The following is a 22955-nucleotide window of genomic DNA, read 5'->3' as shown; positions in this document are numbered from 1 at the left end:
ATATTTGGATAGGAAGATTGGTGTATTGTCTTGCAATGCATTCAAGTCCTTGGTAACTGGTTTTTTCTGTCTGCTGGCTTTTATGAGATTGTTTCTTTTGGACTTGCTCGTAAGAGGAACTATGACTAGTGCAGGTCATAGCAATCCTTTTTTTGTTCCTAGGATCCGATTTACGATCTGAATGTCGTTAAGCTGTAGGGGAGGATATCAACTGCATGGCCTAATTTTAAAACGTCTCCGAGGTTGTCTGTAGGTGCAATTTCAGGAAGACGGTTTATGACAAGATCTTCTTTATGTTGTTGCTGATTTAAATGTTCGTATTGTAGTTTTAGGGAATCGCGTTCTTGACGGAGTAGGGGGATGTGTCTTTCATCAAATTGTGTTGCCTATCAGTTAGTGCATTAATGCTGATTTTAATGTCTTTTACCGTTTGCAACACTTCTATCACTGCATCTATCACAAATAATAATAATAATACAGAAGTACATATTAATAAGCTACAAAAGAAATTGCTATTCAATCATCTTAAATACATATATATTTAAGTATCAATACAATCAGTGATTTTTCCATTATCAGTCCTGCTATGATGAATCCCTTCCCTTAAAAAATTTACTTGTAATAAAAGTGCAACATTAAAAAGCATGTATGTCATATTCTACACATAATTAAGTACATGTACACATATTAACCTACTAAAATGTGGATGTTTCCAAAATCAATTACCATTCAATTCTTCAATTTCTTTTCTTCTTTTCTGAATCTGTTCTGCTAGATCTTGCTTCTCTTGTACTAACAATTTGTTCGCTCTCTTTAAAGATTGCTAAGATAGGAGGGGATGAACAATCCATTATCTCAAGTAAATACAATAATTACAATAATGTACAACTAATTAGACTAAAATGGCATAAACAATTCACTGTTTACACAAATGCCAATACACAAATCTAAAAAAAAAATTCGTTTAAATTAAAATTATGAGCAAAGCCTACAAATTAGTTTTTCACCATTAAAACATCTGTTTGAATCTGTTTTAATTATTATTTTTAATTAATCCCATATTTATATAATGAGAAAACTGTTTTCAGAATTTTGTCTTTGTATTTTTTGTTGTCATCATTTCCTGATATGTACCCTCAAGGGATGTTCAGGCTACTATGACAGCACTACATGATTAAATTAGCATTATTGATAATCTTCTATCAACAACAATAATCTCCTATCCTCTAAATCAGTCTATTACTTGTCAGCACTCCAATCTAATATTTCTAATATTAGAAATATTTCTAAGATACCTAATATTTCACTCTTCTACGGCACTTCTTACTGAATCAATCCACATAGACCTTGGCCTTTCTCTGAGTCTTTTTCCTGCTATCTTGGTATCACATTCACTAACTTATCGTCTCCCATTCTGTTTAAATGACCATACCACCTTAGATTAGCCTTGCAAAAATATTCTTGAATGCGAACAATTTCAAGTTATTTTCTAATGTCTTCATTTTTAATATGAATCTCCCATTTATGCCATATATTCACTATCTTATTTCTCTTATTCCACATAAATTTATTCAATTGGCTACCCACCATGCTTTGCTTATTTTGTTGTCTATTTCCAAATTTAGTTTGCCATCCTCACTAAAAACTGTGCTAAATAGTTGAAATATTTTAGGTTCTACAGGTTCTCCATTCAGAATTCAGCTGAATTTTTCTATGTTCCTGCCTATTTTTAAAGATTATGATTATTGCTGATTTTTATACTGAATTTGTTACAACTCTTATTCAATTTAGTTAATCCTGGAGATTTGGATTTTCTAACTAAACTGAGTTAGAGAATCCAACTCAATTTATGATATTGTACTCCATATTTAGGAATACAACATTCTCTGCATAAAGCAAAGAGCTAAGTTTGATATCTCCAATTTTGATATTAGGTATAATGTCACATTCTTTCATAATGTGTATCCTTGTTTTCCTCCTGATTTTACAGCAAACCATCTTCCTGTATTTCCTTCAATTCTAACTGCTGACTTACAATTTAAATATAGACTATGTATTGCCCTGTATAATGTTCCATTTACCCCATATAACTGCAGTGTTTTGAAAAGCTTTTCCCCTGGGCACCTTTATTTCCAAATCTACAAAACAGATTCAGTACAGATTCTTAACATATTCCCATGATTTCTCTATTTGTCATTAAGTGAAAATCTGATCCTGACAACGTTCTATTTGTCCTGAACCCAGCTTGTCCTTCTCCAGGTTTTTCTTTTAAAGTTTTTCTCAACATCTTTTCAAGTATGGTGGTGGAAATTTTACTTGGAAGACTTAGTATAGAAATTGCTTTGTAATTCTCGTGTTAAGATTTATTCCCTTTTTTTATAGATAGGAACTATGAGAGCTCTAATCCAATCTTCTGGAATTCTACCTTCTGAATTATGCAGTGCAGCCACTGCAAAACTCTTATACCCCCATATCTGAGCATTACCTGATATTATTTTTCATCTACAGGAATACCTCGATTATCGTGGCTTCGATTATCACGATTCTCGATTTATCGCGGTTTATAATTTGATACCAAAATTCCAATTATTGAGCTCCAAATTCGAATTATTGCGGCCGCGAGATGTAGCCCACTACATATGCAACCAGTTCGAGTCGCCACTCTCCAGGTATCGCTTCGTTTTTATCCGACAGCACCTTCTCACCACTTACCAGTAACTATCTGCCCTTGCCTGAAGTACATGTGGATATTTATTTCTCTTGTTATTTACCCCTACAATGAATGCTAAAAGAAACAAGGACGATTTCAAGTCTACAGCTATCAAGAAGAAACATAGAGTGATCAGCTTATAAGATAAGTTGCATATGATAAATAATTATGAAGCAGGCATAACCAAAGCCAAAATTGCAAGAGAGTACAGTCTAAATGAATCAACTGTTTGCCATATTTTAGACAACGCTGCAAACTCTAGGGCTTCGATCTAGGACTAAAAGAAATTGAAAAGGGTGATGTTCAGGACCTGCTTCAGTCACATGATAAGGAGCTAAATGATGAAGACCTAATTAACCTCGAGAGAGAGAACTTCAATGATAATGACGAACAAATTGACTTGGCACTGAAGGAATTTACCCTCAAAGAAATGGACGAAATGTTTAGAATTGCTGAAAATTTTAAAGAAAAATCTTGAACGGCGATCCTATTCTCGAGCGATCACTGAAAGTTCGTCAGGAAATTAAAAATTCCATCCGTTGGTACCGAGTTTTATATGAAGAAAAAAGAAAGAAAAATTTCCACCAGACAACTCTACACCAATTTTTATCCAATAAAAAATAATTGTATGTACTTCTTATATATAAATAAAGATTAAAGAATAATCTTGTTTTTCTTAATGAACCTTCACGTTTAACACATTTCTTTTTTACTTGATATATATAAAATTTAATTAATAGATTTGAAAAATCCTTGGCATTGATCACCCATTTTACATGCATTATTTATCGCGATTATCGTGGATTCGATTATTGCGGTATTTTTCGTGGCAACAATAACCGCAATAATCGAGGTATTCCTGTACTTCAGCGGTCTTTCAAGTTTTGGATGGCTTTTTTTACCTCAAGTATTGATATCTACTGTTTGCATTTCTCTTGAATTTTTTTTTTTTTTACAATGGTTCTATCATCACTTGTTTCATTTAATAGTCTTTGAAAGTAATTATTCTAGGATATCCTTATCTTCAGTTTTCATCACTTTAATCATCTTTAATTTCTTTTGCAATACTCTTTCCTCCATTTCTATGCTTTCTCAATACACTCCAGAATATTTTGTCGCCTTCCAGATATTTAACTTCAATGTTTTTTCCTGACATTTTGTTTAGTTACTTTCATACATAGCATAACTTTTTTTACATTTTTTTCTGTACTCTTTTAGGACATCTGCTGACTTATTTGCTAGAACATTTTGGTATGCATTCTGCTTTTCCGGGACTACTTTCTTTAACTTCTTGTGTCCACCATGGCATTTTTATTTTTCTATCCTTGCAGGCAACTTCATCATATGCCTTCCAAGCTGAATCAATTAATGTCTTCTTCAGAGTTTGCTGCTGAGACTCCAAGGTTTGGTTGTTGTTTTCAAACTGTTTCATTCTTTCTTCAATAATATTTGTATAGCTGAGTCTACAGTTTACCTGCAAAAGCTACTTAACTTTAATTTATCCTAAAACTTTTTAAATACCAATCTTTTCAATGTGATATTCAGTTTTATCCTCAATAAAATTAAATTTTATTTTTTTTATTTTAATATTTTATCCTACATAAAATGGTCACTTCCAATTTCAAATCCTCTGTGGCACTCTTGTATCCTGAACCAGCATAAAGATATCACTATCAACAATAACATAATCAATAAGGCATAACTTATTTCTTGTGTCTTCTCTCTATGCCTGAAACATGGTGTTAGTAATGACTAATCCAGCAGACACTTTCCATTATTATCTTTGTTTACCCTTTTCTTCAAATTTTCCCAAAACATTTCTGTATGTCTGGTGGATGCACTATCTACTCTGCTGTTTAGATCTCCAATAAGTATCACTTTTTCCATCTTCTTTTGTCATCTGCCTGCTCTAGTGACTCGAAAAATTCCTCCACTTGTACTGTTAATGAGTTTGCTGGTCACCTTTTTTCCTTATATACTCTCCATAACATTTTCTTCTTGTACAGCTCATGCTTAATGATATTACTCATCCATCTAACTCTTACTTGTTTAACCCTCCTTACCTTAGGTATACAATTTAATATTGCTTCCTCCAGATCAGTGGTCGCCAAAGTGGTCGATAGAAAAATATAAGACATCATTGTACGGGTAATATTTAATTCGGTAAACTTGGATTACCACCATCCTGAATGACAATACAATTAAGAGTGAATTGTGGGAACAGTGACATGAATAGGACCTGTAAGATGGAGCAAGGTCATGAAAATAGTTACGGAGGCCAATCATGTAGGCCAAAATGACGTATTTACCAATAAACGGATGTCTGTGGTTCCGGCCCGGCGGCGTGGCAAGAGGGGGATTGCAACACATGCGTGGTTGCTTATTTACTTATACTTACACGTATTCGATCCCAGTTCTCATTTATGCGCGTCGACATACAAGTGAGCATTAATGTTCTAAAATTCATCAACATACATATTATAATTCAATCGTTATTCATTCACGAACTAAAATTCTCCATGTTGAAGAGTTGAGCAGGGCTGGTAGTTTTGTACGTCCTATATATACCTATAGGAAGATTGTATTATTGTTATTTTGTTATCTAAATTAAATTTTACATTTTATATATTATTTATCTCTCCTATCAAACATGTAATGTTAAGAATGACATCAAAAACAACAACGTATCCATTTGACATTAAGCCAATATAATAATATATACTATATTACACATACGAGAAACACTGTAACTATAAAATAAACAATCTAAAAACTCACGTAAGCGTCTTTTCTGCTTGTCCTATTATAATTACGTAATAGTAAAATAGAGGGGGTCGATAAAAAGTAAGAAACTCTTGAAGGGGTCGACGGTCAAAGAAGTTTGGTGACCCCTGCTCTAGATGATCCTTAACAATCTCCCACGCACTACTAACATCCTTAACCTGCAGTGTTTTACTGCACAGATTTAAGACTCCTCCTAAGCTTGTCATAATCACCTGCCTTGCAGTTGCACATGTTCCCCTTCATGACAGAATATTCCTCATGTTATACAATCTCCCAAGTCAAGACCACATGATCACTTTCACCAATAGGAGGAAATGTTGTCACCTTGGTTATGGATAGCTCTTCTGATCCTTTGACCAGGTCCAATACTCTCACACCCCCTAGTCCCCTACATCACATGATGCCTCATGTAATTATCTCTTAGTATAAATTCAGGAAGGTGTTATAAATTCCATTTCCTTCCTGCCATGTGATCTTTCTTCCTTCTAGTATATATATCTCCATAGCTAAAGTCCCCCCAAAATAATCACTTGACCTGCACTCATTGTACTAATTTGCCGATGATTGCCTTCCAGATCATCCATGGAACTCCCTGGTCTATAGTAACAACCAACTATATATTTTGTCTTACTGGCTTTGATCTCAAAGCAGACTACTCCCCCCCCGCCACCATTCTATCTTCTCTATCTTCCCTGAAAATACTAATCCCTACATCATCTGCTGTTAGCGAAGTTTCACTAATGCCTATAACTTTTGGCAAGGTTGCACTAACCAATGCCAAAAACTCCCCCCTCTCTCTCTCTTTTGTTCCTAATACTTCTGGCATTAATTATATAGAAACTGCAGCATCCCTTTAGGTCCTCATCCACCTTTACTTTCTATATTGGCTAACTTACTCAATATTTTTGCTTGAGAGATTAGATTAGATTCTGGACTTGATCATTCTCACACTCACTTACCTGATGAGTACCCTCACACAAACTTGCCTGCTTCGACCCTAATTACTTAAGTTTTCCTGAATTTGAACTTCAGCATGCTCGGTGAACAAAGCTCTTTCCAGATACCTAACACCAAAACCATTTAAATGTTTTTGTACAAATACAGAGTTGTACAAATGGGACATCATCTGAATGTTCAGATGATGGCCTTTGATCTGTTTGTAGTTGTTATAATTTGAGTCTCAAACTCAGGAACAATCCCACAGGAATGAAAGAATGTATAATAGTCTCATTGTGTAAGGTTGGTACAAAAACTGATGTCTAACTGCCAACCTATCAGTATCTGGAATGGTGACAAATATGTTAGAGAAGCTGGTAAGAAACTACAAAAATGGATTGGCAAACAAATTATACTTTGCAAGGATTTACTAAATGGAGGTTATGTATTAGCAATTTGCTCTTATTTTATAATAATTTTACAGTTGAGTTGGGTAAATGAAATAGATACACTATGATGCTAATGGACTTTGATAAAGTATTTTATAGAATATCACAAGAAAGGCTGTTGAATAAACTAGAGAATATATAATTGGAATATAAGCTACTTATTCAATAGGTGGCTGATGGATAGGTATCAAAAAGTGGTATATGGGAATAGGAAGGGGGCTTGAAAGATTTAAGAGGACCAGTGGTGAACCTCAACAATCAGTCCTTGAACCATTGCTGTTCAATCTACACATTAATTATATTACCTAACAGGAGATGTTCAACTGTTCTGATTTTTTTAATAAAAGTGAAATGGAAGCATTGACCAGGAAGAAGAAAAAATAAGAAACATTCTTACTGAATCAGTGCAAATTTAAAAGAAAACATAAGGAGCTGGATTAAGAAACTCATAAAAAAAACAGTAAATCCCATTGAAAAGAGAAAACAATTGATTGCAGAAGGTAAAAGAGGAACTAGTCTATCATAATTACCAGCTTCATAGTTCAACATAAACCATTGTTTGACAGACAATTAGACTTCTTTAGCAACTTCCCGCTCAACTGTTTTCTGAAGATGCAAAGATAGACAATGCAATTGGGGATACTACTGATGTATGACACTTACAGAATGACTTGAATAGCCTAGAACTGTAGGGAAATGATAATGCTATCAATTCAATGTCACTTAGTGTAATCTTATACATTTTGTGTAATTAGATTTCCAATGACATATTATATTGTTAGGATTATGCTTGGAGAAACTGATGAGACTAGAAATCTTGGAGTTACGGTAGATAGGAAGTTGAAGGTTTAAAGGTCACACAGCAAAAACTGCAAATACAATTAATACAATCTGAATTACTGAGATATTAAAAAAAATGTTGATGTGTAAGAATAAGGAAGTAATTTTGTCTCTTTACAATGTCTTGATATAATTATACCATGACCATACTTTGATTTAGTTTCCTGGGTTCTGAGGAAAAGAGTGCGAAGAAGAGTTACAAAGATGATATACAATTATGGAACATGGAATGTGAATTATGAGAACAGACTAAGAGTATGCAGACTGCAGACACTGATAAACTGGAGAAAAAGGAAGAATTGATAGAGATCTATAAACTTCTGAAAATGTGTTATATGATACCAGTTGACAAAATTTTTGTCTGCACGGTTAGCCTAGTGCAGTGATGGCAAACCTTTTTACCCAGGTGTGTCAAACATCTTTTTTTTTTAAATACTGACATTGTTGATGTGCCACTTGCATACATGCATTATAAATTTAACTACATAATCATAGATGGTAACTTATACATATCATATTAGGCTATTTATTTAATAGGACATTGATATAAAATCTATGAATGCATATTATACAATTAATTTAATAAAGTGAAATTACAAACTTACATTACATTTAATGACTTTTCTGTTGCTGAGTACTGGTAGAAAATTGCTTTATAGAAGGGCTATAGACAGAAAGCACTCAAATCATTGCTCAATCTATTTCTCCCTTTCGATTTGATATTATTTAAGGCAGAAAATACAGTTTCATAAGAGTATGTAGAAGAGAAAATTGTTAGAAGAGCTTTAGCTCTAACTACAAAATAAAATAGATACAGGCTAACTATAAAATATAATTTGCTCAATGAACCGAAACCTACCTTCGCCTTAACTGAGAGCGATCTTACAAGATTTATCGCAGTTTTTCATCAGAATACCAATATTTTTCAACATCCAAGGTGTGTCACCTGAAACCCTCAAGTGTGTCAGTGCTGACACACGTCATAGGTTCGCCATCACTGGCCTAGTGGCTTTGCACTTCGCAACCATATGTCTGGGGGAGTGCCCTAGGTTCGATTCCCATTGATGATGTGAGGAGCTTAAGGATCTTCCTCAGCAATAGCCAACTTAGCTGGTTTTGAGCATCAACAGTAGGGTTTTTCCTGCAAGTTTATCAGGGGTTTTTCGTCCCACAAGCAGGCAAACCAACCCGTGAACACACACACACGGATTACAGTCAGGAATATTGACCCAGCCATAGGCCTGATTTGTCAGCTATGCAAGTCCCGAGCTTGTATAAAATTTGGGGGAACTGAGATGGTGCAATACCTTCCCGTAAAAGGGACTCATGGCTGATGTATCATCGTATGAAACTAACTAACCAACTAACAAACAAAATTTTTCATTATACAGAGGACAGGAAGAGGACCGGGAGGGGGGGAAGAATCTGTGGAAAATGAGTTTGTGTGCAGGGGTGAGAATGAGATTTTTCTCTCACAGATGAGTGAGTGAGTGAGTGGACAGTCTATCTACTTCAATAAGTCCATGACTCTATGGAGGTTTCTAATAATAATAATAATATCTTCACACGGGGCGCACACACGCACACACACACACACACACACACACACACACACACACACACACACAGGAATAAGAAGTCTTATTATGTCAATGTTGATAGTAATATCTTCACTAATTTAGCAAAATAAAAATGAGTGGCACAGTGAAAAGAAAGGACACTAAAGCTTTGTAATAGTATATTAGAACTATTCTTGAGACTAATGGGAAAATCTGAAGAAAACAATGGCTGTGAGTTTGAACCCAACTGTAGCCATGGATGTTTGTGAATGTCTTTAGGTGATAAATGAGTTCTTCAATGCTCAGTGTGAGACTACTGTCTTGCTGGTTGGGCACCTCAAGTTCAATGTATGGTTTATAAAGCACAGTTTCCAGACTATTTAACCTTCAACCCATTCACATTGCTAATACCAATATACTGCAAGCCATCAGCCCTTTTGGGGTGGGATTCATACTAAAAGACTATGTTGTATGGGGTATATGTCAAGAGAAAAGACAGGAAAGAAAAAAAAATTATTAAAACAACAAGTTATTAGTAAAAATAGCTACACAACATTTGTGGAGAAATGAAAGTAGCTAAATAAAAGTCATAGGAAGACTATGGAAAGAATACAGAATCTAAATATTATGAGAAGTAAAAAGATGTTTGGAGATGTAAAAAAGCAGCTTGAAAAAGTTCCACATTTTTTTTAGTCTCTAAAGCATGGTTTCCAGACCAAACAAAAATAATTTTTAAAAAATACAAAAAAAATAAGTAAAAAATAGAAAAAAAAATTAGTCACCATCCACAGTGCTAACATACTATTATAGGTTTATAACCTTTCGTGGCTGGGAGTCACTTAAAAAAAAAATTCTTTGAAAAATTATTAAATGAAATAAGATGCAATCGAAGAGTGAAGAGTGGTAGAAAATGCCAAAAGGCTGCAGAAAATAATTTCAATAATTGAAGTGATAGAAAAAATTTAGAAATCTGAAATGTAAAATGCAGATAATGACCAGAGATGTTCAAAATATGGAGATTAAACAATTTATGATAATTCAGAAGACCAGATTAGAAGATTGAATTCAAATGATTAGGGTAGACTCTCATATAGAAATAAAATGAGAGAATTACAGAATTTCTCCAATGAGCAAGATTTATGTAAATGAAGCATACTCAAGAAGAGGCTAAGAAAAACTGAAGAAAAACTTGGGAGGTGCATGCTGGGCCAGACTGGATAGGATCAAGCTGTCAGGATTAGATTTTTTTCACCTAAAGACAAATAGTTCAGAAATCACAGATAATATAAATATATATATATATATATATATATATATATATATATATGTGTGTGTGTGTGTGTGTGTGTGTGTGTAAGTTTTTTTGATCTGGCATATGATAAGGAGCCAAGCAAACTGTTCAAAATTCTGCAATTAATTTAACATGTTAATCATTAGTTAATTTGAGGATATATACACAAAGATATGATATAAAATTGGATGTAAGACCAAGTTGCACACTAGATTCACTATTATTTGTCATCAATGTGGGCTATATTATGAAAGAAAGTGGTATTAATCCTGATATTAAAACTGGAAATATTAAACGCAGCTTTTCACTTCATGCAGATTATGGTAAACTCCTATATAAATCTAGCATGACTTCATAATATACAAAATGATGAGCTTGTACGAAAAACAGAAATTCAAACCAGAACAATTAACTAAATAAATGATCAATCTCTTGCATTTCAAGTAGACATTGTTAGCATCCAGGAATGTGTTAGCAAAGCTAATCTCAAGTGGTATAGTCATTTAAACAGAATGGGAGAGGAAAGATTAGCAAAACAAGTGTTCACTGCCAGGATGGCAGAAAAAAGACCCAAAAGAAGACCAAGATATAGGTGGATTGATACAGTGAAAAGTACCTTAGAAGATAGAGATATAAGATCTGATAATGTTGGAGTCTTGACAGGTAACAGATTGATGTGGAGGAAAATTGTAGATAGGAAGTTAGTAATGATGTAGGTTTCATGTAGTACTACCATATCCTGCACACCCTCCTCCCCTTCAGGGTACATGTCAGGAATTTGATAATGCATTTCAAGTGATTCTAAATTGGTCCCTTTTATACACAGAGGTCTTCTGTATAGACAAAAATCAGTTATTTAGTATTTTCATTTTTTTTATCCAACATTTATGGAAAACTTATACACAATGAAGAACACAAAGTGAAAAGTTATATGAAGATGAAATAATCAGAAATGTTGAAGTGTTTGCATAATACCTTAATAGTTGAAAATTATATCATCAAATTCTAATAGGTACCCTCAAAGTTGGCATTTTTAGCCAGCCAGGTTGGCGGAGTGGTTAGCGCATCCGCTCTCAAGCCAAGAGGCTGCAGGTTCAAGTCTCGTCTGGAGTATGGTTGTTTGTGGTTTGTTTTCCACCTTCTTACACAAGGATATGAATCCCTCAATGCCAGACTCTGTGACAAGCCAGTTGAGGACAACCTTGCATTAAGCAAGACAAAAAATGCTAGAAAGAAGAAGAAAGTTGGCATTTTTAATAGCACCTATCAACAATTTTCTTCTAAATTAATCTGTTATTAGTCATGACTCCAATACATCATATTTTAGAACTTCTAAATTAGTACTAAGTACTACTTTAGAAGTTCTACTATTTTAAACCCGCCATATCTTAATATTCCTCTAAGTCCTTTCCCCTGCCATCCTAACATCAAACACCTGTTTTGCTAATCGTCATTATTAGCTTTGCTCTTTTTTCCATATTTTTCAAGCCCTTTGTTTATTTTTATGTTCTCTTTCCAATGATTCAAAAAATTATCTACTTCCTTGCTGGAATCTCGTACGGATAGAACAAAGACAAAAATAAATCTCAATGTTCCAATTTCTCATCTTGAAATTAGTCCAAATCACTATTTGAAACTGTCTGCAGTTTAAGAAGTTTATCTTTCTGTTTAGTGCTGAATACAATAGCACCTCCTTCCTCTCCTTGACCACCACTGCCTGAATATAACATCTTATTATTTAGCAATATCTCACCTATTTTATTCTTCATGTCAGTAACACCAATTATACTTATATGGTGCTTCTTTAATTTTCTAATTGTTTTCCATTGACTCTTGTTAAAGTGATGGTGCTTATCTTCGATTCTTTGTTTGTCCTAGTTAGCTGCAAAAAATAAGGACCTTGTTTAACTCCAGCCAGCATGATATTTCTTCACGTTGTACCATAAATTTTGTTTAAGCGAAAACAAATACATAAAATCAGCTAAGTCCCAAATAGCCCATCCTCATTCATTCACTGAAAGATGAGGAATGGACATTAGAACAGAAGCCACTGATGGCTCTCCATATTCCTTCAGGTTATGTGAAGGTCTCCTCCTAGTTATCTAGATTTGATCCTTAAGCAATCCCCTGTAAATCAGATAATTTTGTCAATAAAAAATATATAGTTCAGAGAAATTTACTGCTATGAAATGGTACAGAAATCTATAATAACTATCAATCTGTTAATATTATATAATGCCAATAAAACTGTGTAGTTTCATATGGCAAAATGGTTCAGAAAATGAGAATACATCTAGTAAGCGTAGATCTGCTATAACTGCAACTAGTATAAGAAATATTTATTATAATGCAAGTTTCTTAAATGTAAGTTTCATGTAGATCCTATTTTTAACCAGTGTTCAACAGCAAAGCTTAGTAGAAATTGCGACTTTCCTTATATAACCAATGCTAGTAAATCAGAAGGGTCAAAGCTTTATAACTGAGAGGAGACCTCCACATAGCCTTTAAAGGAATGCAGAGAACCAACCAGGGGTTCTGACCTAATGTCCAATCCTCACCTTCTCGTGGTGCACCCTGTTGGGTATCTACTTGGATACTGAACGGACGAGGTTGGGCTGGCAATTTGAGATTTAGCCGACCAAATTGTATTCTTATTCGTTAAACCAAAATAAAAAATGATGGTACAACATGACAAAATTTCATGCCGGCTGGGGCGTCGCCCGGTTAAACAAGGCCCCCGTTGTTTTCGCCAGGGAACCAGGGCGAACAGCGAAAAGTCAGCTACTGGAACAAATCTGAAAACAAACCCCAACTCAACATCACCAGAGTTAAAGATCGGTACTATCAATGTAAGAAGCCTGAATGGCAAAGAAATGGAGCTAGCTGAGGAATTAGATAAGTACCAGATCAACATAATAGGGGTGACTGAAACAAAAAAGACCAAAACTGGTGAGATCTTTCTGAGCAATAAATACAAAATGTTATATTCGGGAAATAACAATCAAGGAAAAGAAGGAGTAGCCATAGTATTCAACACAAAATACGAGGCTAATCTTCTTGAATGGCAGTCAGTCTCAAGTAGAGTAATGTGGGCAAATATGAGAATGGGGAACTGGACAATGAGACTTATTTGTGCCTATAGTCCCACAGAAGGTTCTACTAAGGTAGAAGTGGAGGAATTTTTTGACGCTTTAGAAAAAGCAACTGACACAATGAAAAATGAAAAGTTGGTCCTTGTTGGGGATCTAAATAGCAGAGTAGGAAATGATTGTGAGACATACAAAAATATTTTGGGAAAATTTGGAGAAAAGAGCAAAGCTAATAATAATGGCAAATATCTGTTGGATTTCTGCTCAGGACGTGGACTGGTTATTACTAACACCATGTTCCAACATAAAAATGTGCAGAAATTCACATGGAGAGAAGAGGCTAAGAATAAGAAAAGTCTCATTGACTATGTTATTGTTAATAGTGATGTTTTCTCCCTGGTGCAGGACACCAGTGTACAGAGCATTTGAAATTGGAAGTGTTCACTATTTAGTCTTGAGCAGGATAAAATTGAATTTCATATTGAAAAGAATAACATGTAAGAATGTTTTAAAGCGAATAAAAGTTGAGCAGCTCTCAGATGTGAACTGTAGACTAAAATACACAAAGATTATTGAAGAAAAAATGGAAGAGTTAGAGAACAGGAATCAAAGCTTGGAGATTCATTCACTGGCAAACTCTGAAAAAAACAATGATTGATTCTGCCAGAGAGGCATGTGGTGAGGTTGTCTGTAAGGATAAAAAAATCAGAACTCCCTGGTGGACATAGGAAGTTAAAGAGGCAGTGAAGGAAAAGAAGAAAGCATATCAAAAGTTCCTGTCAAATAAGTCAGCTTGTGCTCTTAGAGAATATAGAGACAAATGCAAGAATGCTAAATTCTGTGTAAAACTAGCTAAACAAAAGTCATGGGAGGACTTTGGCAAGAATATAGAAAATAAATATCAAGAAGGTGGCAAAATATTCTGGAGGTTGTTGAAGAAGCTTAAGAATGGAGGAAAGAGTGCTGTAAAAGGAGTTAGAGATGATAAAGGTGACATGAAAACAGGAGAAAAAGATATTCTTGAAGTATGGAGTAATTACTTTGAAAAACTGCTAAATGAAATAAGCAGTGATGACAGCACAGTGATAAAAAACACTGACCAGGCATGCAGTCAGGAATACAAATCCATACTTGAAGTAGAAAAAGCCATCAAAGGCTTGAAATGTGGAAAGGCAGCAGGAGTAGATGATATTCGACCAGAAATGCTGAAGTATGGTGGTATAAAAGTCTTACAGTGGCTGCACTGCATAGTTCAGAAAGCCTGGACAGAGGGACGAATTCCCGATGATTGGAGTAGTGCTCTCATAGTACCCATATATAAAAAGGGAAATAAAACAATGTGAGAATTACAGAGGTATTTCCCTACTGAGTGTTCCTGGCAAGATCTATGCCAGTATACTTGAGAAACGGTTGAGAAGAATTGTGGAAGAAAAGCTTGGTGAAGAACAAGCTGGATTCAGGCCAAATGTCATAAAGTGAAGATCTGTCAGGATCAGATCTTCACTTTATGACAAATAGTCGAGAAAGCATCGGAATATAACAAAGATCTGTATTTAAGTTTTGTCGATTTGGAAAAGGCATATGACAAAGTGCCAAGAGAGAAGCTATTCAATACGCTGCAGTTATATGGTGTCAATGGGGCATTATATCAAGCAATACTTAGTCTTTATTTGAGTTGTAAGTCAGCAGTTAAAATTGAAGGAAGTACAGGAAGATGGTTTAATGTTAAATCTGGTGTCAGACAAGGATGTACATTATCCCCTCTGTTATTCATTATCTATATGGATCACATTATGAAGGAAAATGGTATTAAACATGATATCAAAATTGGAGATGTTAATGTCAGCTCTTTGCTTTATGCGGATGATGTTATACTTCTAAATAAATCTGCTACAAGTCTGCAAGATTCTCTGACTAAATTGAATAGCTATTGTAATAGATATGGTATGAAGGTCAGCAATAAAAAAGACAAAGACAATGAAAATAGGCAGAATCATTGAAAATGTCAACTGTGTTGTGAATGGGGAACTTGTGGAACAAGTAAAACATTTCAGCTATTTAGGCACGATTTTTACTGAAGGTGAGAAATTAAATATAGAAATAGACAACAGAATCAGCAAAGCTGGTATGGTTGGGAAGTCAATTGAATAAATTCATATGGAATAAGAGAGAAATTAGTCGGAACACTAAATTAGCTGTATACAAGACAGTGTTCAAACCAGTTTTAACTTATGGATCTGAAAGCTGGGTCAGAAGTAAAACACTTGACCAAAGACTGGAGACCAAAGATATGAGAGTCCTGAGAAAGATTATAGGCGTGAACAGATGGCAGCAATGGCAATATCATATTAAAAACGAGAATATTAGGAAAGAACTTGACATTGTCAGCATCCAGGAATGCATTAGCAGAGCTAATCTCAGGTGGTATGGTCACTTAAACAGAATGGGCGAGGAAAGATTAGCAAAACAAGTGTTCTCTGCCAGTTTGGGAGGAAAACGAACCAGAGGAAGACCGAGATATAGGTGGATTGATATGGTACAAAGTGCTTTAGACGATAGAAATATAAGATCTGATAATGTTGGAGTGTTGACAAGTAACAGACTGATTTGGAGGAAAATTGTAGATAGGAAATTAATAATGATGTAATTTTTTTCATGTAGTACTATCATATCCTGTCCACCCCTTGAGGGTACATGGCAGGAATTTGATGATGATGATGTTAAATTTTAATCAGTATTTTCTTTTTCAATCTGAGAAAACTGACTAAACATATTTCTGAAAGGAAAGATGATTCACCATTTCACAGGTACTTCAAAATTTAGTTACTAAGGATTTTTTTTTTTTAGTACTGAATTCATGATAAAACCAAAAACTTAGTATAATACTAAAAATAGTATGTAATATGAAGAAACCAAAAAGGGATGAATTTATGCAGATTAGAAATATGAAATGGCAATAATATAATAAATAAAACATTAAGTTTTGAATATATAAAAAAGCTAAAAACAAAACAACTAGAGTATACATGACAGGTGAGCAGCATTAATGTTTCTGGCTTGTCACATTTGGTCATATCATATCTGTGTGCATATCTTAGCTCTTTGCTTCTGCATCATTTTCAATCCTATACCATTCTGAATCCCACCATAAGTTAAGTACTAAAATAGAACCCTATGCAACTATATTTTGAAGTAGTTAGTGTATCTGCTCTTTGACCAACAGGCTACAGGTTCAAATCCCTATAGACATGTTTGTGATTATCCTAGTGGAAGGAGATGAATTTCATAGCCCAGTGTGAGACAACCATCCCTCTTGCTGGAGGCCTGAAGTGGCTTAGGAAAAAAGTTCACTGTTTGGTCTCTAGCAGGGTTTCTGTGCCACATAAAAAAAATCAATGAAAATGCAAAAAAAAGTATAAAATTAATTTTTTTTTTAAAAAATCCTTAGTCCACTCAAAGTCTGATGTACTACAGGCTTATAACCTTTCACGAGTAAGTCACATAAAAATAAATAAATAAAAATGTTTATAGTCAGTATTCTTTTTAAAATAAATTTTATTTTGTAATTTCAAATTACTTAATTAGCCTTGTAGGGCAGCTCCATTGCCATTACACTTTGTTGTTATACTTTAGTAGTGTCTGCTTTTAACCACAACAGCACTGTCAAAATAGTAGCAAACCTACCAGTTCTAACAGAGTCTCCTCATGTGCTTTCTGAACTTCTTTTAACTGCTGATGATTACTTTCCGACTTTTCTTCTGAAATAAGAAAAGTAATATTATATTTCACCAGAATCATTATTTAAAAAATTATCCGAAAAAATATTCTAAAAGATATCTACAAAAACTTTTCTGTGGAAAACAACAATAACCACACCTTAAATTTCTGGAAATGACAAAATGGACATATTACCAGACTGCTTTTATTCTAATTAAAACTTCACTTTTGAAGATATTTTACAATAACTATATACATAAAACATGCTTGATGCCTGGTTAAGAATGGGCAGTATAAACTGAGCAGGATGACCAAGGCGAGAGTGGGTAGATGATGTGAAAGAGTGGTGTGGAAAGTGTTTAAAGGATTTGAGTCATTGCCATAGAAATGCAAAGAATAGTGAAGAAATCATCAGACACCAACAGGCATTAGACCCAATATACAAGAATGATGATGATACCAGACACGGTTAAAAAACTCAAACCCCACTACACTCACCCCTCCCCCAGATTATATGGGGTTCCGAAAATACACAAACAAAATGTGCCCCTTCGACCAATTGTGGAAGGAATAGACAGTCCCAATTACCACCTAGCCAAGAAATTAGCGGCAACACTCAAGGAGTTGGTAGGTCATTCCCCCCTCCTACATAAAAAACACACAACACTTTATAAACAAAATCAAAAACATAACACTCGACAAAGACAACTTATTAGTCAGTTTTGACGTTTCTGCCCTTTTCACTAATGTCCCCATCAATGACACAATTCTCCTACTACAGAACAAATTTCCGCCCGACATTACGGCCCTCTTTGCCCACGTACTAAAGCCCGGTTACTTCGTGTGGAAAAACAAATTCTACCTACAAAAAGAAGGTACAGCCATGGGCTCACCACTATCCCCCCCCCCCCCCAATCGCTAACTTCTACATGGAAACCTTTGAGCAAAGGGCTCTTGATTCCGCCACGCTACGACCGACAGTCTTGCTCAGATACGTTGACGACGTGTTCGCGATCTGGCCGCACGGGCGACAAACGCTAAACACATTCCTCAGCCACCTAAACAAACAACACGAACGCATACAATTTACCATCGAAATCGAAAACCAAAATTCACTCCCGTTCCTAGACACACTAGTTACACGTCTTCCTTCAGGCAGTCTATTCTTCACGGTCTACCGAAAACCGACACACACTGGCCAATACATACATGCGAATTCATACCACCACCCATCACAAAAATATGGAGTCATTAACATCTTTAAAAACAGAGCCACAACTATTTGCTCTAACCAGCAAGCCCTGAAACAAGAACTAAAAATCATTAGTGACATATTCATAAATAATGGCTATAACAAAAATACTGTCAATAAAATACTCTATAAAACTACAACAAAAACGAATCTAGATTATAGTAAAACCATAGCCATTCCATACATTAAAGGGTTATCAGAAAAAATCAACAGAATCCTACAAAATTATAACCTCAATGCCACCTTTAAACCACCCACTAAACTTAAAACCATATTCAGCTCCTCTAAGGATCCTCTCTCCTCCCATTAGCACATCCTGGAGTCTATTGCATCCGCTGCACCTGTAACTTACCGTACATTGGTGAAACAGGACGGACAATCCCTATACGCAAGAAAGAACACATTAGACACATTAAATATAACCATTATGGTGAAGCAGGCCTCTCAGACCACGCACTTCACACCTTACACCAAATCAACTGGAAAAGCACCTGCTCCCTACACCACACAAAAACCTGGTACGAAAGAAAATTTAAGGAATCCTGCGAAATCCTGATTAAACCACCCAAATATCAATAACAAAGATGGCATGAAAATTCCAAGGATCTGGATGGCACACATTCAGCCTACCTAATATGAACGATTCAACATAAGTCAGGACTCTAGCCAATCCGCTAGTATTAGAAACTATTCCACTCCAACTGGCTGGAATGATATTAATATATGTATATGGTAGACAACACAAATAATAGGACTCTAGTGTTGATATACAATTTTTTATGTTTAATTTTTTTTTTTTTTTTTTTTTTTTCACCAGAGGTCAGGCCAACAATTGTTGTAGCGGTTGGTCAATGTCTTTAACGAACCAGTTTGATTGTAGTATAGCTTGTTCCTGTGTATATTTTTATGCTCCAGAAGATGACCTTGACATAAAGGTCGAAACGTCGAATTGTAGATTTTAGTTATATTAAATTAAAGTTTTTATTCAAACACGGTAGTTGTCTCCATAATTTTCAAAATGCATTTGGATCACCGTGCAAGCCTAAAAGAAAGGATATACATAAATAAAATTTCAGTTCTAAAAACAGGTGATTAGATATTGAAAGTGAAAAAATGGGAGAAGGGGATGGAGAATAAGTAAAATATTGAATACACATAGCAAGAAGAAAAGCAAAACTTTGTTCAATCTTGAGATATTACATAATATGTATTTGTTATCTACATATGATTCATTGAAAAGACTATCTGGTAAAACAGCAAATAAAATTATCTAAGGCTTCTTTAAATTAGAGCAAGAATGTTTAGAATTTGTAACAGCCAAAGTGTATAGTATTATTATAAGACATATCAGAACTGAAAAGAATTACATTCAGAAAAATATAATTTCTTCAGTTATTAAGAATGATTATGTCTCTCACAGATTAAATTATCAACAAATAAAATATAAAATGTGTGATTTCTCTAAAGAAAAGATTCCTCTAAAGATAAAATCATCCATGAGTAGATTATACTTATGATGAACTGCTTTCATAATGGACCTTGAGATACTAACAGGGAGAGGGGAGAGGAGACTTCACAAGGAGGAAAAAACTTGAAACAGATTTTAAAATGTGAATTTTTTTTCTCGTGTGTATGTTTGTTTATTTATTCTTTATTTATGCTCCTTCGGTATGTGTTTTCAAATCAAACACAATAGTAACCCTACCAGGAGGTAATTTATTTCCTGCATGCTCCACTGCATACAATGCATATATTATATGTAGCTTCCAAGTACTGATTAAAATTTATATTTATATATCAGTATTCAAATTTACATTTATATTCTTACATCTATATGTATGTATTCTGACCTTCACATCCATTTTAATATTTATATTTTTATTACATATATTTACACTATATAATTCACACAATATCAGTAATTTATGTTACATTACAATGACTAGAAGTTGATCCTATTGGCAAAATTATTAATTCTGAGTAATACTTTTGGATAAGGCCAGCCTGGTTGGCCAAGTTGTTAGTATCCACTCTCCAGCCAAAAAGCTGCAGGTTCGAATCCTGCCGTAGGCATGGATGGTTGCGATTGTCTGTAAAAATACTAGTGGTGGTAGTTGGCAGTATATGGCGCTGGTGTGGATGAGGCGGTTTGTGTAGTTAGTAGAGATGGAGAGTTGTAGAGTAGGTGCCCTCCCTCGATGAGTCCTTGGAGGTATCACGTAATAACAATAAGTCTCTATTTTGACAATGACCACTTGTCTCCAGAAGTGATTATGTGTTGTATTAGAGGCATCTGGATGAAGTCCAGCAGTTCACAGTCATAAGGTATGTGATCAACAGTCTGTTGAAGGTGTGGACAACAAATGCATGATGGCGATTCCAGGATAACGAATTTGTGTAGGTAATGTCTTAATTTTCCATGTCCCATTAATAGAGTGGCTAAACACTACTAATTTCAGCTGGAGTCTGCTTCTGATACCTGTTAAAAATTCTTTTGTTGTTGATCCATTTTTTGATGTTTTCCAATCTTCTTCCCACAAGTTCAGGCTTATTTCTTCTCCAAGTGTTTTTATAACAGATTTTGAGTACTTTGTAACTTGTTTCTAGCCACTTCTTTAGCCAGCTGATCCACTCTTTCTCATTTCCTGCTACCCCAGTATGCACCTTCACCCAGCAGAACTTGATTTCCCATCTCTCTAGAGTGAGATTCAAAACTAGATTTCTTGTCTGTTCTATTAGCACTATATAGTTCTTCTGATTTTGTATGCCATCTACAGTGCTTCTATTGTCACCGTAAACAGCTGCTGTCTTTTGATGAGAGGTGTTGAGTTCTAAATTTCGGAGATATGTACGCGAATGAACGATAGCAAGTTGTTCTGCTTGGCTGTTGAAACAGAGAGGATGCAGTCTATAGCAGTGTTCTTGTATAATAGACTATCTGCAATACGAGGGTGGTGTGAAAAGTCCTCGGCCTCTGTTATTTCTATAAAATAGATGGCAATACTATCAGAAAGTTTTTTTTTTCTAAGTTGATACATCTGTTATAAGCATCCATGTAAAATTGCAAGTCATTCTATCAAGTAGTTTGTTTTATACAGCTGTCTGAAGCAAAAGTGTTGTCTGTATCCCTTAAAATGGATAAAATTGAGTATCTTGTAGTTAAACGGACACTTCTCCTTCATTTTCGACAATTAAGAAATGGACTGCCAAGTTTAAACGTGACCGTCTATCTACACGTGGATCATCTATAGGCATTTCAAAAGAATGTGTAGGATATATTTTGCATGAAGAATTGCAAACGAAACCTTTGTGCAAGATTGGTGCCATGCTTGCTCACAGTAGATTAAAAACGCACTCGCATGAAAATCTCTGAACAGTGCTTGGAGCGTTTTAACAAGAATAAAATTGATTTTGTGCATCGATTTATTACTATGGATGAGCCCACTGTTTTGACAGCGGTCAAAACAGTGGACAAAAGCCGGTTGTTCAGCGCCAAAGAAAAAGTCGGTTCCATCAGCAGGAAAGGTCATGGCATCTGTGTTTTGGGATGCTGAAGGCATTTTGTTCATTAATTATCTAGAACAGGGTAAAACAATAACCTGGGAATATTATTCCGATTTTTAACCAGATTAGATGAAAAAATTCATGAGAAAAGACCTGGTTTACTGGAAAAAATAAATAATCTTTCATCAGGATAATGCACCTGCCCACAAAGGTGTTTTGGCAATGGGAAAATTAAGAGATATGCACTATCAATTGTTGGAACATCTACCCTATTTCTCAGATTTGGCTCCCTCTGACTTCTATCTCTTCTCAAAACTAAAACTCTTATTCGATGGTCAGCGTTTTTCTTCAAATCAAGAGGTGATTGCAGCTGTAGAGGGGTAATTTGCAGATCATACTGAGAATCACTACAAGACCAGGAAAATGGCACTGGAATAAATGTATTAGTCTTAAGGGAGATTATGTTGAAAAATAAAAATAATTTTGAAATTATAAATTCGTTTTTTCATTGTTAGGCTGAGAACCTTTCAGATCACCCTCGTATGCAATGAAAAAAGAACTAACATTCTCTTCAGTTTTGCTTTTGTCAATATATATAAGGAAACTGTCACTTTCAAAGCTTTTCTTCTCCTTAATATATGTTTTCTTTGCTGAGTGAGGCCACCTACTGTAATGAAGCAGATGTTCATAGCAACGTGAATCAATATTGGAATTTCAGTTATTTCTTCCATAAGTGACTTCATATATAAGAGAAAATTCTTGCATTTTCAGACAGACAGTGTTAGACCAGCAATACACAAAGAGCTTAGAAAGATATCCCGCCA

The 22955-nt window shown here is 34.9% G+C and overlaps 1 protein-coding gene across 3 annotated transcripts in view; it reads right to left on the bottom strand.

The window, feature by feature from the left end:
* LOC150106811 (nucleoprotein TPR-like) overlaps positions 1 to 22955 on the bottom strand; it is an 826699-nt gene that overhangs the window by 747332 nt on the left and 56412 nt on the right. For all 3 annotated transcript variants that reach the window (XM_090393327.1, XM_090393328.1, XM_090393329.1), the window contains exons 3-4: positions 17343 to 17416; positions 727 to 823 (exon numbers count right to left, since the gene is read on the bottom strand). In XM_090393327.1, coding sequence (XP_090249453.1) covers positions 727 to 823; positions 17343 to 17416 — 171 coding nt within the window. The remainder of the gene's footprint in view (positions 1 to 726; positions 824 to 17342; positions 17417 to 22955) is intronic.

The sequence above is a fragment of the Typopeltis vanoorti genome, chromosome 5, assembly GCF_054136105.1.
Source record: "Typopeltis vanoorti isolate ZY-2024b chromosome 5, IOZ_Tvanoo_1.0, whole genome shotgun sequence".
In the NCBI taxonomy this organism is placed as follows: Eukaryota; Metazoa; Arthropoda; class Arachnida; order Uropygi; family Thelyphonidae; genus Typopeltis; species Typopeltis vanoorti.
Note: the sequence above shows the minus strand (reverse complement) of the source record. Positions and strands in the feature narration are given on the sequence as shown.